The 17293-nt window shown below is 46.4% G+C and overlaps 1 protein-coding gene across 1 annotated transcript; it reads left to right on the top strand.

Moving 5' to 3' along the window:
* Positions 1-1383: 1383 nt before the first annotated feature.
* Positions 1384-2341, top strand: LOC136462545 (probable calcium-binding protein CML11). The gene has a single exon (XM_066461640.1). It carries the CDS (start codon positions 1481-1483, stop codon positions 2120-2122), a length of 642 nt encoding a protein of 213 aa, XP_066317737.1. The 5' UTR covers positions 1384-1480; the 3' UTR covers positions 2123-2341.
* The last annotated feature ends 14952 nt before the right edge of the window (positions 2342-17293 follow it).

The raw sequence follows: 17293 nt of genomic DNA, 5'->3' as shown, positions 1-17293 counted from the left end.
AATAATAATAATAATAATAATAATAATACCATCTTCTAGTAGACAAGTAAATAACATATGATCGACGATGAATACGTCGATATTGGATAGCGAAATTAAATGATACTTGACTATGTGATTATTGTCATGCAAATTGATTATTTATGGCTAAAATCATCTTAAATCGATGCCTTTGAGTGTAAACTTATATATATATATATATATATATATATATATATATATATATATATATATATATATATATATATATATATATATATATATATACACACACAATATATATCACCGATCTAAAGTGGGAACCCGAGTCTAAAATAGTAAAATAGGGGGAGAGAAAGCTTAGCCAAGAAGAGATGAGGATTTATGATAGATAGGACAGTTAATTAATCCTAACCTTCTTGATCACCATGATTTACATACACATGTGAGGTGGCACTAAAGTAGTTACCTAATGTTACAATATTTTTCTTGATTTATAGAAATTCATTTACTAAAGTAGTCATCAGATAAGAAGTGGGTTAGTGGTGGGCAAGAGGCTCTCCTACACCAAAGAAATTTCACATAAATAATACTCCCTCCGTCCCTAAATAAATCAATTCCTAGAATCCGTGCCAGTAAACGTTTTTAAGTTTGACTGATTTTATAGAAAAAGTAACAACATCTATATCATAAAATGAGCACCTTATAAAAAAAGTAACAACATCTATATTATATGGTAAATCTAATAATACTAATTTGATACCATAAGTCTTAATATTTTTCAATAAATTCGGTCAAAGTTTAAAAATTTTGACTTAAAACAACTCTAGGGATCTATTTATCCAGGGACAGAGGGAGTATGTAGTTTTTTAGTTTAGAAAAAGTCATACTTTTGCTTTCCACACATATATGCCCTCTACATACATTTATTAATAGAATGCTGTTTTGCAGAAACACCCTTGTTTTTGTGCAATTTTAAGTCGTTGGAGACACCAGCTTCACTTTTAAGAGGACCGAATCAATGATAATGGAATTGTGGCCCATATATTTGTTACTGCATAACAACGTATTAAGTACTTCAACGAATAATACATGTAAATTAAAAATCTGATAGATAAATTTGCTATGGATATGAAATATTTTGTACTATGTACTCGCATTACTTGAATTATTTTTATAAAAATTACTATTCTTTCTCAGAACATATATAATATATAGCATAGATGTATATCGCCATTAAAAAATATATACTCCTAGTTTTGTTTTAAAAAACTAAAAAAAATACTCCAACAGTAAGAAGGTGTTGACCAGCGCGAATCGCAGAGCATCAATGGGCAGTGGAATAGAAGATAAGCTGGGCGGCCGCATGCATGCAGTTGCGAAGATGGGTTGGCATGCCGACTTTCCAGGGAGGTGAGGGAAGATCCGTCTTCTCCGGCCGCTCCACCCAATTCGTCGATCGTCCTCCCCGCCTCCCTCCTCGCGCTCCCGAGATCTGAACATGAGCGACGCGACCACGGCCCCCACCGCCGACGCTTCTGCCGCGCACAAGCAGGCGCCGTCCGCCGCCGCGTCGCTGGAGACGACGATGGCAAGCATCCGACGGGGCGGCGGCAGCTCCGTGTCCGTGGCCGCCACCATCAGCCAGGCGTCGCAGCAGCAGCAGCAGCCGCGGCTGGACGACGACCAGCTGGCGGAGCTGCGGGAGATCTTCCGGTCCTTCGACCGCAACGCCGACGGCAGCCTGACGCAGCTGGAGCTGGGCTCCCTGCTCCGGTCCCTGGGCCTGACGCCCAGCGCCGACCAGCTCGACGCGCTCATCACCCGCGCCGACACCAACTCCAACGGCCTCGTAGAGTTCTCCGAGTTCGTCGCTCTCGTCGCCCCCGACCTCCTCGCCGACCGGTCCCCATACTCCGAGGACCAGCTCCGCAAGCTCTTCGCCATCTTCGACCGCGACGGGAATGGGTTCATCACCGCCGCCGAGCTCGCGCACTCCATGGCCAGGCTCGGCCACGCGCTCACCGTTAAGGAGCTCACGGGAATGATCAAGGAGGCGGACACCGACGGCGACGGCCGCATCAACTTCCAGGAGTTCTCGCGCGCCATCACCGCCGCCGCATTTGACAACATCTTCTCCTGACCGACCGACAGCCTTATCGACAGCCGCAATGGATGTGTGTTTGTCGATCGTCGATTCGGTTTTCTTGGTCGTCATTCCCAGTTTTCACTTTGTTCGTCTTCTTTTTGTGGGGGAGATTAATTTAGGAAGCTATAGATGAGGTGAGGCGTTCTTGTGAATAATAACAGATCAAACAAAAAAAAGGAATCGATTTAGGGACAAATTATATGCATGGTTGATTGTGTTCGTCTTTTTTCCACCACGGACAAATCAAATTTCATTACTTTACTTTTTATAAGCAACGAATATAGAGTAGGCGAGAATACCATAACGGAAATGCTGTCGATAGAGCGTCTGATTGTCCGTTCGCTAGCGTTGGTGGGCCTCGACGCCCGCCCGAACGACCCAACATGGTTATTCCATTCGCACGGTCGCTTGCGTTGCTCCAGAGCATTTTCAAATAAAAAATCTTCGCTTACTTTCCTCTCGAATCGCTGCCACGATCACACTCATTCTCGATTCGCCGACGCACTCCACAGCGACCGTGCTGCCTCGCCGCACCGCGCGCCCTCTCGACCGCATCTGGCCGGCCGCCATCATCCTCCCCAAGTGCCCGAGCGTCGCCGCCCGCCTCGCTCGTCACTGCCATGGCGTACAAAGCACCATGGTGCTAGCAGGAGGAGGTCACCGGCCGTTGCTCTCGACGTCCCCTTAAACCCGAGTTTCCTGTCTACGGTAGTCCCCGACCAGGTAGGTCATGGACGCCGGCAATGCCGTGTTTCAAGTGCTTCAAGCATTCCAACTTATGTTTCAAGTATATCTTGGATATTTCTATATGTCACAATGACAATATACGCATGTTTCAAGCCTATGTTCAAAATATTTTAGTTGTTTCATACGTATGTTTCAAGTATTTTCATCTAGATGTTGCAATGGCTGCACACACATGTTTCAAGTGTTTGTTTTCATGTGTTTTAGATATTTTAGACTTATGTTGCAAAAGTGGATCTGGATGTTTGTGGGGGTATGGCCCCCGGTATCCTCAAGATAAGACATGGGCCGCACCATCAGAGGTGGCCCGGCCCACAAGAGCAAGGCGTGCACGACGCTGCTCGGCGTGCACCACAAGATATTGTATAGTACCAAATAGGCTACTTTATTTGTAACCCTGTCCCTCCAGACTATATAAGGAGAGGCTGGGGTCCCCTAGCGGGGACGATCCATCAAGATCATCTCATTGACATACGATAATACAATCAGACGTAGGACGTAGGTATTACGCCTTCACGGCGCCGAACCTGGATAAAAATCTCATGTCTGTCTTGTGTCACCATCTCGTTCGTAGCTTGCGCACCTGTCTACCGATAATCTACTATCTTGGGCATACCCCTAGGTGGATTGCCGACCATACTTCGTCGACAGTGGCGCACCAGGTAGGGGGTGTGCGTGCTGCTCCCCAGACGAACAAGATGGTCATCATCCCGGTTCCATGTCCACGCCGAACGGCCTCACGTTCACCATCGGCCAGATCACCTGGACCACTGGCTTCGACAACTTCATCGCCATGACCACGGAGAAGGTATAGATCCAATCTGCGTCGACCACTGCTTCACCAGCATCAGCTACGGCTCCGACCACATTGGATCTGGCTCCGGCCACACCAGCATCGTCTTCAGCCACGCCGACAACCCGTCGTTCGCTTCCTCGCTACAAAGGGAGGCAAATCGACAACACCGACCTGCTCGACTCCATCGATCGGGTCGGCACCAAGCTTGCTGAAACCCTAGCTCTGGTAGATTCGATTCAAAATCAATCTACCGAGCAGGTAACCACTACCCACAACAGATCTACCCAACCAGCTCAGGCCAGTCGTCCTGCACGACTCGGTACGGATCTCGTGGTCACGTCTACTCCTGAAGGGCGCTCCGTTCGTCGCCAACCAGCCCCCGCAACGGGTCTCCGGCTCTCCGAGTGTGAAGCCTCGATGGAGAATTACCTGGCTCAGCCGTACGGCCTGTGAAACACTGCTTCCAACTATGCGTACAATATACAACGCTGCTCGGATCTGTGTTTTATACATCAACCTCGGCCAAAGCTACGCAACTTCGTCAACATGGTTCGGATTGAGGAGTATCAAGAGATTTGCATGATGGCTTGCCATTACATGCACGATGAAGATGACATCAAACAGCCATGCAAGAAGATGGAGTACAAGCAAGTGGGCCAACTATGGGTGTTCGTGTTATGTATGTATTCATACACAATGTACAGTGACAACCTGGAAGGGCTCCGTGTGCTTCTCCGACTCCAAATATGAAGACCACATACAATCTACTAAACCACCATCAGACTACTCCGTAACCTTCATGCAAGCAAGGAAGATCTCCGACCACGACGACCACGTCTCAAGCGGCTTCGCCGAGCTCCGACCACATCGACCACGGACCACGTCGACCACATCCCGAGCGGCTTCGCCGAGCTCCGACCACAAAGACCACGGACCACGTCGACCACGTCCCGAGCGGCTCCACCGAGCTTCGACCACCTTGACCACCAGACCACGTCGCAATAATGATCGCCACGAAGAACGGTGCTATGACAACCGCGACCACCGTCACAACAGGCCGAAAAGCACGAGGACCGGACAACTTTATCGCCATCAACCAGATTTCTATCCAAAGAAAAGTACACTTCTAATATTTATATTTAATATAATTTTTCATTACAATGTTTCTCCACAAACATCCTCGTCATGATTATTCTTCAAATAACGTTTGTCCATGTATACCTTCTTAAAGATAACATACAGCTATACTTAATGCAAATCCTCGACCAGTCATGTTGACGCTCGATGTCTCCAGAAATGGCCCTATCTCCGGCTCCTTCCTACACGTGCACGAGCGTCTGCCCTCTGCGTTATGGGTGGTCGACAACGGCTCCTTAGTGACACTTTGTTCTTCCTACACGTGCACGGGCTCCGCGCCCCGTGTTATGGTTAACGGGCTAGCTAGGGCTGGAGACTCAGCTACATACTAACTGGTCAGGCGATTTATATTAAGTATAAACACAAACTTCACATTAACACTGATGTTTGCAAAGCACCAACTGCTTTATCACATCATGCTCATTTGCAAATGACTGCTGAGCGTCATACGCTATTTCTTCAGCGCTGAATTTTTCTCCATAATTTATTATTTTGTACATCATGTACTACCATTCTACATATTTATATTGCAGGAATTTTGAGCTACGCACGGGGACTTCGTTGCTCGCTCCTTGACCTGTGCTCGGGAACTGCCTCGACCACTCTCCGACCACAGCTCGGGGCCTTCGCGTCTCGACTATATGCGACTAGCGACTCGCATACAGTTGGGATATTTTTTCTCACTTAGACCTTGCTACAAGGCTGATACCTCGCCTTCCAGCAAGCTCGGGGACTACATCAGTACGATGCACCTACAAGTGCAGATCGTATCATTTCTACGACGATTGGATTCTCAACTTAACCGGGAATTCTTTTTAGACCCTAGCACCACGTGCCTACGTCACCTACTACCAGGCTCGGGGACTAAGTGGGCATACTTCATCTTGCGGTGAATGTGCTTATTTTATCCACCCCTACACTCTAACCGTTGGCCATAACTATTCCTGTATAGGGGACACTTACATTTTTTTTAGAAATACAAGTGGGCACACTTGATCGAGAAAGAAATCTTTTTCTTTTTTCTTTAGAGCACCATGCATTCTTCGGACAACTAGAATCTTCAGCTATAATCGTGGTCTATTGCTCTCTATGTTGACCAAAATACTGGTGCATTTGCTTGGTCAATGTTTCAACCAGTTGGAGATGACACGAAGACAGACCGCATTAGCCGAAGAAGATCAAACGACGTGTCGCAACATAATACATGGTGCTCGGGGACTAGCTGCCAGGGACTCCTCGCTCCTCGGTGTTCAGTCATCGCCAGTGACGATGGGGACTCCTCGCTCCTCGGTGCTAGGTCATCGCCAGTGATGCTGGGGACTCCTCGCTCTTCGGTGCTCGGTCATCGCCAGCGATGCTGGGGACTCCCTTGCTGCTTGGATCTTGCTACGTCTCATCGGTGTACTATCAAGATGCTCCATGCTATTCGGATCAGGGTGCTGATCTTGGGAAGCACGTCTAGGTCTTGATATGCGCATGTCGGATGACATCGGCAAAGCTTTCAGACTTCTTTTTCTTTGACCCTGCTACAAGATTCATTCTTCATCTTCCAGCAGGCTCGGGGACTAAGTGGGCACACTTCACCTTGCGGTGAATGTGCTTGTTCTCATCTCGAGGCTACGCCTAGGGATTGGCTGCCTGCTTGGCTGGTCTTCTACTTTCTGACCTTGGCACCACGCGACTACGTCACCTACTGTTAGGCTTAGGGACTAGCTGTGGGGGTATGGCCCCCGATATCCTCAAGACAAGACATGGGCCGCACCATCAGAGGTGGCCCGGCTCACAAGAGCAAGGCGTGCATGGCGCTGCTTGACGTGCACCGCAAGACATTGTATAGTACCAAATAGGCTATTTTACTTGTAACCCTATCCCTCTAGACTATATAAGGAGAGGCAGGGGTCCCCTAGTGGGGACGATCAATTAAGATCCATCAAGATCATCTCATTGACATACGGCAATACAATCAGACGCAGGACGTAGGTATTATACCTTCACGGTGGCCGAACCTAGATAAAAACCTCGTGTCTGTCTTGCGTCACCATCTCGTTCGTAGCTTGCGCACCTGTCTACCGATAATCTACTACCTTGGGCATACCCCTAGGTGGACTACCGACCATACTTCATCAACAATGTTGCATATGTTGCTATGGCTATACACACATGTTTCAAGAGCATGTTTTAAATGTTTCATCTATTTCAGTTGTATCTTGCAAATGTTTCATGATTATGTTTCAAAAGTAGATCGGAGTGTTCCACATATTACAATGTGTGCTAGTGGCTGGCAGATAGGGGCCTGCCATAGCTGCCTGGTGCTGCCACTAAGGCACCATCGTGGTTCACGTGCGGGCATGGGCTGGGCGTAGCAAGCTTGGTGCTGCTGCTAGGGTGCCACCATGGTTCACGTGTGGGCGTGGGGGCATGGTTATAGATGCTAGCGCGCAATGCGAGTGGGCGCGAGAGGCAATGCGTATAGGCGTCAAAGGGAGTTGCATGTGAAAGGATCAAGATGCCTAAGAGGGGGGGGTGAATTGGGCTAATTCTAACTTTCTTCGCAATAATTAAATCCTACGGTTAGCCCAATTAACCCCTTGTGCCTAGAAAGTGTTTCTAAGTGTTCTACCGCACAAAAGACTTGCAACCTAAGTTCCAATCCTACTCTAGCATGGCAATTCTAAGAATGTAAAGACGTGAATTGAATTGCACAAAGTAAATGCTCAAAGTAAATAGAGAGGAAGGAACACGATGATGTTTTGCCGAGGTATCGGAGAGTCGCCACTCCCCACTAGTCCTCGTTGGAGCACCCGTGCAAGGGTGTAGCTCCCCCTTGATCCATGCAAGGATCAAGTGCTCTCTACGGGTTGATTCTTCGACACTCTGTTGTGGTGAATCACCCACAACCGCTCACAACTTGAGTTGGGTCACCCACAAGCTCGGCCGGGTGATCACCGAACTCCCAATCACCACCAAGCTGTCTAGGTGATGGCGATCACCAAGAGTAACAAGCACGAACTCTCACTTGACCACGACAAGCCTAATGAGAAGGTGGATGCACACTTTGCTACTCTTGATCTTCACTAATGAGGGCTCTCTTTGGATTCTCAAATCTCAATCACCTCACTAGGACCTTGCTCTTCTTGGCACTCTCTAAGGTGTTTCTCAGCTATTAGAATGAGCAAAAGTACCCCCACACACAAGTGGAGGTCGTATTTATAACACCGGCTAAAAAATGAACCGTTATGTGCCTCTGCGGGGTGACTGAACGCTCTGGTCATGTTGACCGGACGCTCCAGTCAGTAGACCCTGAACTCCAGGGTTTACAGTGTGATCGGACGCTGCCAGCGTTCGGTCACGATTTACCCTCTCTAGAACCTTACTAGAAACGACCGGACGCTGGCTCTCAGCGTCCGGTCACTTGATCTTCCAGCGTCCGGTCACACCGAACGTTTTCACCTTGCCCAAATGAACTGACCGGACCCTAAGCCAGCGTCTGGTCACACCGGAGCCAGCGTCCGGTCAGTATTTGACCCTCCATTCACTTCCAACTCTTGATCATATGTGAATGAAGTTTGCTCCATTAGATCTTAGGCATATGTAGGAGCTACCTAGCACTAGTTTTAACAAGTGTGCACCACACCTAACTCACTAGACTCACCTAGGTCAAGCTACCCATCCATACCCCACTTAATAGTACGGGAAAGGAAAAACAAAGTCCTAAACTACTCTAAGTGTCTCTCCAACTCCAATCGACACTTAGAACTAGTCATCCTTAACCTTGTCGTCCATCCTTTGAAAACCGAAACGATTTCCATCGTAGGGGCATGACCACCTCGATTGCCCAATTGATCTCCATTACCATGACCTAACTTAATTTGCCTCTGTAAAACATACGTTAGTCATAGTAATCTTGTATTGTCATTAATCACCAAAACCCAACTAGGAGCCTAGATGCTTTCAATCTCCCCCTTTTTGGTGATTGATGACAATACCACCTCGAGTATGTGAAAGAGTTGAGGTTTTTAACATGCTTGGATCATATATGCTTTTGTCAATAAGAACAAAGGTGTTAGTCAAGCTTATATGAACCAAGCCAACATGATGTACTCAAAAAATATGAAATAAGCATGAGTACAAGTAATAAAGCTCATTTGCATCGGAGTAAAACGTGGAAGCAAAGGCAAATGAGCATAACACAAGTGATATGACATATAAATAATTCAAAGTAGAGAGCACACATGTCATATATCATGGTCACGTAGAAATCACTATCACATAGATATAATAGTAAACAAGAATGCATAATGTATCACACACACAAAAACATAATAGTGTATCTCACAAATAAAAACTCCAAATGTCAATAGATAAGCTAATAAGATAACTAAGCTCCCTCTAAATACGTTGCTCCCCCTAAATCTATCATACTCGATCTCTCTCCCCCTTTGGCGTCAAACACAAAAACCTAAGGGTCAGTCGGTGGGGCTGCAGCAGATGAGCCGGGCGCTGAAGTACGATGAGCAAGCTAAAACTGGTTGGCATCATCATCTGATCTGGAGCTCTAAGCACTTTGACCCTCTGTAGCTGTAATCGGTGTTGTAGTAGTTTGGGTCGGATCAGGAACTGGAGCTGTTGTAGACTCAGCTGGTAGGACTATAGTAGGCTCTAATGATGCCACTGAGGAAGGGAGCATCTCTGTAGTCCCGGTGACTGGTGCAACAGTAGAGGGACCTAGGACATGTAGATATGGAGGAGTAGGCATCCCTGTCAACTCATTAAAGGAAGCACGAAGGGTCCTAGACACTGTGGTCTCTAGTACTAGCAGCGAGGGTGTCTCATCTAGTGTAAAGCCCATCTGAAGTGATGTGAACTGTGGAGCTAGCAGTGACGTAGCAAAATACTAGGACACCTGCTCTGTAGGAGAAGCAAACTATACTAGTGGTTGTCCCTAACTCTGAAGCCCACTAGGCTGTAATGCTAGAGTCATCAAAGTAGTGGTTGTCTGACCAAGCTAGGGCGAAGGCTATGATGGTGGAGCCCCAATAGCAGTCACCACATGCTACATAAATCCAAGGAGATGCTACTGCATGAGTATCTACTATTGATGCATGGCATGCTGCTGCTGTTGTAGAGCCTGAGTCTACTGATGTATAGCTATCTGCTGCTGTTGGCACTAGAACTCATCCTACCGAGTTTGGAACTGAGCAAATGTAGTAGCTGTCTCCTGAGCCTGGCATGCCTGGTCCTGCCTCATCTGCTCTAGTATAGCAAGGAGAGCGGGGTCTATCTGTGGGGTAGGTGGCGCTGAGCTAGAGCTGCCAGCCTCATGGTCATGTCACTGAGGAGGCATCCGAGGGATGGGCTGATAGTCATCATCAGAACTACACTGGGGTCACTCATGAACATCCCCTCCTGTTGAGCAAGCTCCTCCTCCTCTATAGCTGCAATGCCTCTGATGATATCATCCTGCTGGGCTGCATACTCTGGCACCTCAGGACGTCGACGCGGCTGATTGGGTGCTGTAGGTGTACTGTGCCTGATCATCTGTGTCATGTTATAGGCAGGGAACTCAGTCGTAGCACTACTATACTCTACAAGCATCTCTAGTGGCCTCACTGTGACTGCTCTATGGATAAGCCAGGTGATTCAGTGAGCATAGGGCAACTGCCTACGACCTTTGAAGCCCTCAGCTATAGTATCCTCCATCTCTGACAGAAGAAGATCCCAAATATCAAAAACTATCTGCTGCATCAGAGAGTTGATCAGCCACAACTGGATACGTGTCAAGCCCTCTCTGCATCCCATCCTGTGAAGCAGTGTCCTCCTCATAATAGCCTCAAGCACACGAGTAGTGGGGTTAAGGTCACTGGGGTTCCTCCTCGACCCTTCGCCAAAAGGCTCCTTGAAATAGTGACGGACCAAGTCAGTAGGGGGCACGTTGCCACCATGAGGGCATCTGGGGGTGCTGTCTGGCCATAGCACACCTCGTGAAGTCTGACTGGCTGCTCCTGAAGTCTAAGAATCTCCCTGGGCCTAGTGCTCGTCAATCGATAGTCTCTCCCACCAAATGCAAAGTGAATAAAGTGATGGTGCGGGTCAATAAAGAGAGAAGCATAGAACTGCCGAATCCAAGATGGAACATATAGTTCAGTCCATCTAATCAAACTTGATAGCCCTGGCAGATATGTGAGGTAAGGGCGAATGTGCTCTCCAGCTGCTGCAACTATAGAGTCAATGTGGCACACCCTCTGAGATCTAAAAACTACCCCACTGTTGAGATAGGCATTGTAGAAATCCTCCTGCAGTGGAGTGTAGAATCCCTCTAAAGCTCTCTCATCCCTCCTCAGCGGAAACCATACCTCAAAATCAACAAATCTCAGCTGCTGAACCTGCTTGGCCGTGGTGGCCCTCAAGTCAAGATGGGTCACTGGAGGCGGACCCTGTGGTCTGGGCGGTGGACGAGAACCCCTCCGCTATGTGTCAGCCCTCGGTGTGACTGGGGCACGGGTACGACCAGAGCGGCGAGGCTATGGCTGAGGTGCCTGCTCTATCTCCTTGGCCTACTAGCCCTCCTGAGTCTGCTCTGTCGGCTCTACTGGTGGGGGCTGCTGCTTTGGCTCCTGCTGTGACTCCCCCTGAGGCTGAGGATCCACAATGGGAAGATAGTCCCAGGTGGACTACCATGAAGACACTCAATACGCTCAAGTCTACCCTACGCCTCTGGTGACAGATGATCTACAATAACAACTCCACTGTGAGCGCCTCCTCTCTCGGCATGCTCTATGGCCTCTGCAACTGTGGTGGCCCTCGCTGTATCTGCATCTGGATACTTGCGCTTTCTGACTGCCAGCTTCTTGGTCGCCTTGCCTTTAGGATCTGCAGGCTAGCGAGGCGAACGCCTTGGATCCTCATCTCCTGGACCACCTCCGACATTCTTCGTGCGAGCCATCTGAAAAATCTAAGGAAAAACTACCGCTGACAAAGAAACAACTGCCTCTATCAAAGATCAACTACCGCTGACACTTTCGAGGCTTGGCCTCAATACTTACTCGCGAGCTTGACTCCGAGTTAACTGACAACTACCACACGATCTCAACGGCACTGACTCGCTACATGATGGAATAGATAGGATATACAATAAATATGATATATCTAATAGATGCAAAACCCTAGGAAGCAAGCAATTTAGATACGTAATTGAAACATGGGGCATTGCTACCTTACGAACTGGCGATCCGAAGAAAAGAGAAGCAATCCGTGGGAAACCACCGACTCGGCTAGGGTTAGGGTTTCGACTCGACGAAGAATGGCGACGCAAAGTGATGAGTCGACAGCGAGGATTGGCGGCACTAGATTGCAACCGGCGACGATGTTAGGTAGTGCTGAGCCTTGCAATGAGGGTGTTGAGCTAGGTCTAGGGTGGCACTATAGCAGAGGATCTCGGTGGTGAGCTGAGCAGTGGTGGCGAGCGGGGCAGCTGGCAGCGACGCTGGAGCAGCGGTGGCGTGCGAGGCAGCTGGAGCAGGGGTAGTGGTGGTGCGCGAGCTAGCAGCGGTGAATCCGGCGAGTTGGCGGCTAGGGCACGGCGTGGCTCGAAGAGGCGCTAGCGGCGTGGGAGCGTGCTGGCTCGGCGTGAGCGCGGTGGTGAAGCTCGAGGGTGCGTGGGCAGAATTGTGGCAGTGGAGACGGGCTCGGTGGCTGGGCAGAGGCAAGCGCGGGTCTACGGCGGTGGAGGCAAAAATGGCGATGTCGGCGCGGAGTAGATGCGGGTTAGGGCAAACATGCGACATAGCGGTGGATTATAAGGTGGCCCACATGGATCAGAAAAGGAAACAGAGAAAAGAGATCCGATGCCGCATGTTTTCTACTGACCGGACGCTCCTATGGTAGCGACCAGACGCTACCACCCAGCGTCTGGTCGATTCCAGAGAGGTCCAAAACCTCTATAATCGTGACCGGACGCGTTCGGTGGACACCGACCAGATGCAGCCAGAATCCGGTCACCTAGCCTTGATGTCTTCATGATCGACCGGACGCTTGGAAAACACTGTTTCAGCGTCTGGTCACTCCTTCGGCAGTAGGTTCACCTCCTGTGAACTGATCGGACGCTGGACATTAGAGTCCGGTGTAGCGTCCGGTCACTCCTTCAGCAAATCTTCAAATTCCTTCGTGCTACTTGTTTCCAATCAAGTCCCAACTCCAATAAGATCCAAATAAACACCAATTGGGACTGATGTGAGTGACCTCTCTCAAACCCTCAAGTTTTTCAAAATATTTTGCCTTAGGCTATAATTCTTTTTAAGAAAATAGGCAATAAGAGGGCGACTTAAGATAAACGACAAAACAACATTCATGCATATGCAATGCAATACTTGAAAGTAAATCTAGTTGCTTGTCAAGTTTGATCCAAGGTTAAGCTTCTTCACACGCTTTTCGGTGGTTATCTTAACCATGTTAGACAAGCCCTATATGCATTATAAAGCATTAAACATGTTGTATATTACAATGCAATACAAGGGACAACACAAGCTCAATTTTTAGTGAAGTTGCTAAAATCAAGCACATTGAGTTCATTCCGCAATCTATAAAAAGTTGCCTCATCTAGTGGTTTAGTAAAGATATCCGCCAATTGATCCTCGGTCCTTATACCTTCTAGTGATATATCATTTTTAGCAACATGATCTCTAAGAAAGTGATGGTGGATATCTATGTGCTTGGTGCAAGAGTGTTGAACCGGATTATTTGCAAGTTTTACCGCACTTTCATTGTCGCACAAAAGAGGTACTTTATCTAGAACTACACCATAGTCTAGCAAAGTTTGTTTCATATAAAGTATTTATGCACAACAAGCACCCACGGTAATGTATTCTGCTTCGGCGGTGGACAAAGCCACACTATTTTGTTTCTTGGAGGACCAAGACATAAGTGATCTACCAAGCAAATGGCACCCTCCAGATATGCTTTTTCTATCAACTTTGCATCCGGCATAATCCGAATCGGAATAGCCAATTAACTCAAATCTAGCTCCTTTGGGATACCAAAGGCCAATGCTTGGTGTGTGCTTAAGATACCTAAGGATTCTTTTTATGGCAATTAAATGAGTTTCCTTAGGATTAGCTTGAAATCTAGCACACATACACACACTAAACATGATGTCAGGCCTATATGTGGTCAAATACAACAAGCTACCAATCATAGAATGGTAGAGAGTTTGATCAACTGGGTTACCTCCCTCATCTAGGTCGAGATGTCCATTTGTTGGCATTGGAGTCTTGATTGGCTTACATTCATCCATCTTGAATCTCTTGAGAAGATCATTAGTGTATTTCTCTTGAGAGATGAAAATCCCTTCTCTCATTTGCTTGACTTGAAAACCAAGAAAGAATGTAAGCTCTCCAATCATTGACATCTTGAACTCCTTCGACATCAATTCACCAAATTCTTTGCATGAATCTTCATTGGATGATCCAAAGATAATATCATCAACATACACTTGACAAATGAAGATATGCCCATCAAGCTTCTTGGTGAATAGTGTGGTGTCGACCTTCCCAATGATGAAGCCCTTCTCAATGAGGAAGTCCCGAAGGCGCTCATACCAAGCTCTTGGGGCTTGCTTAAGCCCATATAGTTCCTTGGATAACCTATAAACATGATTAGGATATCTAGGGTCTTCAAACCCAGGAGGTTGATCAACATAGACTAGTTCATTAATAAAGCCATTAAAAATGCACTTTTCATATCCATTTGATAAAGCTTTATTTCATGATGTGATGCATATGCAAGGAGGATATGGATGGCTTCTAATCTTGCAACTGGTGCAAAGGTCTCTCCAAAATCCAAACCTTCAACTTGAGAGAACCCCTTTGCAACTAGTCTTGCCTTGTTCCTCACAACAACACCTTGATCATCTTGCTTATTTCAGAACACCCACTTTGTTCCAATGACTCTTGCACCTTTCGGCCGCTCTTCAAGAGTCCAAACTTCATTGCGAGTGAAGTTGTTCAACTCTTCATGCATGACATTTATCCAATCCGGATGTTGAAGAGCTTCTTCTACCTTAGTAGGCTCAAAGCAAGAGACAAAAGAGTGATGTGCAATAAATGAAGTAAGTTTTTGAGATCGAGTCATTACACCCTTTGATGGACTCCCTATGATAAGATCTTGTGGATGATCTTGAAGTAGGGGTGTATTTCTTCTATTGACCACTTGAGGGGGAGGTTGTGGAGCATCAACATCTTGTGCTTGTACCACCATTTGTTCATGGGAGATATGAGTATCTTCATTTTCTACTCTCCCATCTTTTTCATCATCTTGTGGCACACTTGATGAAGAAGGTAGATCAATTACTTGTACATCATCTTCATCATCTTTAGGCTTGATGTCTCCAACCGGAATGTTCTTCATAGCCTCTCTCAATGGTTCATCACCTACATAATCAAGATTCTCATGTGCTCCTTGGGAGCCATTAGATTCATCAAATTCCACATCATATGTTTCTTCAACCAAGCTGGTGGGATGATTAAATACTCTATATGCTTTGAACTTTGATGAGTAACCAACAAGAAAACCAATATCACAACGTCTTTGAAACTTCCCTAGGTGTTGCCGCTTCTTGTAGATGTAGCATTTGCAACCAAACACCCTAAAGAAGGAGACGTTCGGCTTCTTCCTATTGAGCAACTCATAAGGTGTCTTGCCAAGGAACTTTTGAAGAAATAGGCAGTTGGATGCATAGCATGCGGTGTTGATTGCTTCCACCCATAGAGCTTCGGGGGTGTTGTACTCATCAAGCATTGTTCTAGCAAGAGTGATCAATGTCCGGTTCTTCCTCTCAACTACACCATTTTGTTGAGGAGTATATGTTGCGGAGACTTCATGTTTGATTCCAACTTCATCACAATAAACTTCTATATTTGTGTTGTCAAATGCTTTCCCATTGTCACTTCTTATCTTCTTGAGCTTCACTTCAAATTCATTTTGTGCTCTCTTGGCAAACTTCTTGAAGCAAGATGCAACTTTGGATTTGTCATGAAGGAAGAATACCTATGTATACCTTGAATAATCATCAACAATCATAAGACAATATAGATTTCCTCCCAAACTCTTGTATGTTGTTGGTCCAAATAAATCCATGTGAAGGAGTTCTAGCACTCTTGCGGTTGACATGAAAGCTTTTGTTGGATGGGTATTTGCAACTTGTTTGCCGGCTTGACATGCACTACAAAGCTTGTCCTTCTCAAACTTCACATCCTTCAACCCTCTCACCAAATCATTCTTCATAAGCTTCTTGAGTGAGTTCATCCCAACATGAGCAAGTCTTCTATGCCATAGCCACCCAAGTGTTGTTTTGGTGAATAGGCATGTCTTCAAGTTTGCATCTTCGGAGGTGAAGTTCACTAGATATAGATTGTTGTATCTAAATCCTTTGAATATCACATGATCATCATCCTTCTTGGATACAACAACCTCCTTCTCGGTAAACAAGCATTGGAAGCCAAGATCACATAATTGTCCAATGGATAGCAAGTTGAAACTCAATGAAGCAACATATAGCATATTGGAGATGGAATGATCATTTGATATTGCCACTTTGCCCAATCCTTTGACCTTGCCCTTTGAGTTATCTCTAAATGTGATTCTTTCTTGCCCATCTACTTCTTCATCTAGTGAGGTGAACATACGAGGATCACTGGTCATATGTTATATGCAACCACTATCAATAACCCAATGACTTCCACCGATCTTGTAGTTCACCTACACACAAGAGATCAAGCTTTAGGAACCCAAACTTGTTGAGGGCCCTTCACCTTCTCAACAAGTGACTTTGCAACCTAATTTTTCTTAGGCCTATTCTTATTTGGAGGTCCTAAGAACATCACTTTCATCTTTCCACTAGAATCCTTTCTAAGCATGTAGTGAGTATTGAAGGCAAAGGGTCTAGCATGCTTGGGCAAGGGTTGTGGTGGTGGAGTTTGGCACTCATGAGCAAAGTGGCCTTCTTGTCCACACTCAAAGCATCTCTTTGGCTTTGGCTTTGATTGTTGTTGTTGAGCTTGAGCCTTCTTCTCTTTGTTTGCCATGTACCCAATGTCACTTCTATCCATCTTCATGACGGTGTTCAGTAGGAGCTCACTTTGAAGATATTTGCCTCTAGTGAACTTGCTCAATCTAATCTTGAGATGCTCTTTTTCCAACTTGAGCTTCTTGTTCTCTTCCTTGAGTGCATCACTACTTTTATCTTCCTTGAGTGCAACCTTGCTTCTTTCTTCTTTGAGTTTCTTGTTTTCTTCTTTTAGCTTCTCATTCTCAAGAATCAAGTTGCCATCATGATCAAGAGTTTCTAGCACAATGATGTTGTGGGTTTTGAACTCTTCAAACTCTTTCTTTAGCTTTCATTGTCATGCTTGAGCTTGACATACTCATCATAGTCATTGCACTCAACCACTTGCTTGCCTTTGCTACTAGATCCTTGCTCACTGCTCTCATCAATA

This window comes from Miscanthus floridulus, chromosome 7 (genome assembly GCF_019320115.1).
Source record: "Miscanthus floridulus cultivar M001 chromosome 7, ASM1932011v1, whole genome shotgun sequence".
Lineage (NCBI taxonomy): Eukaryota > Viridiplantae > Streptophyta > Magnoliopsida > Poales > Poaceae > Miscanthus > Miscanthus floridulus.
Note: the sequence above shows the minus strand (reverse complement) of the source record. Positions and strands in the feature narration are given on the sequence as shown.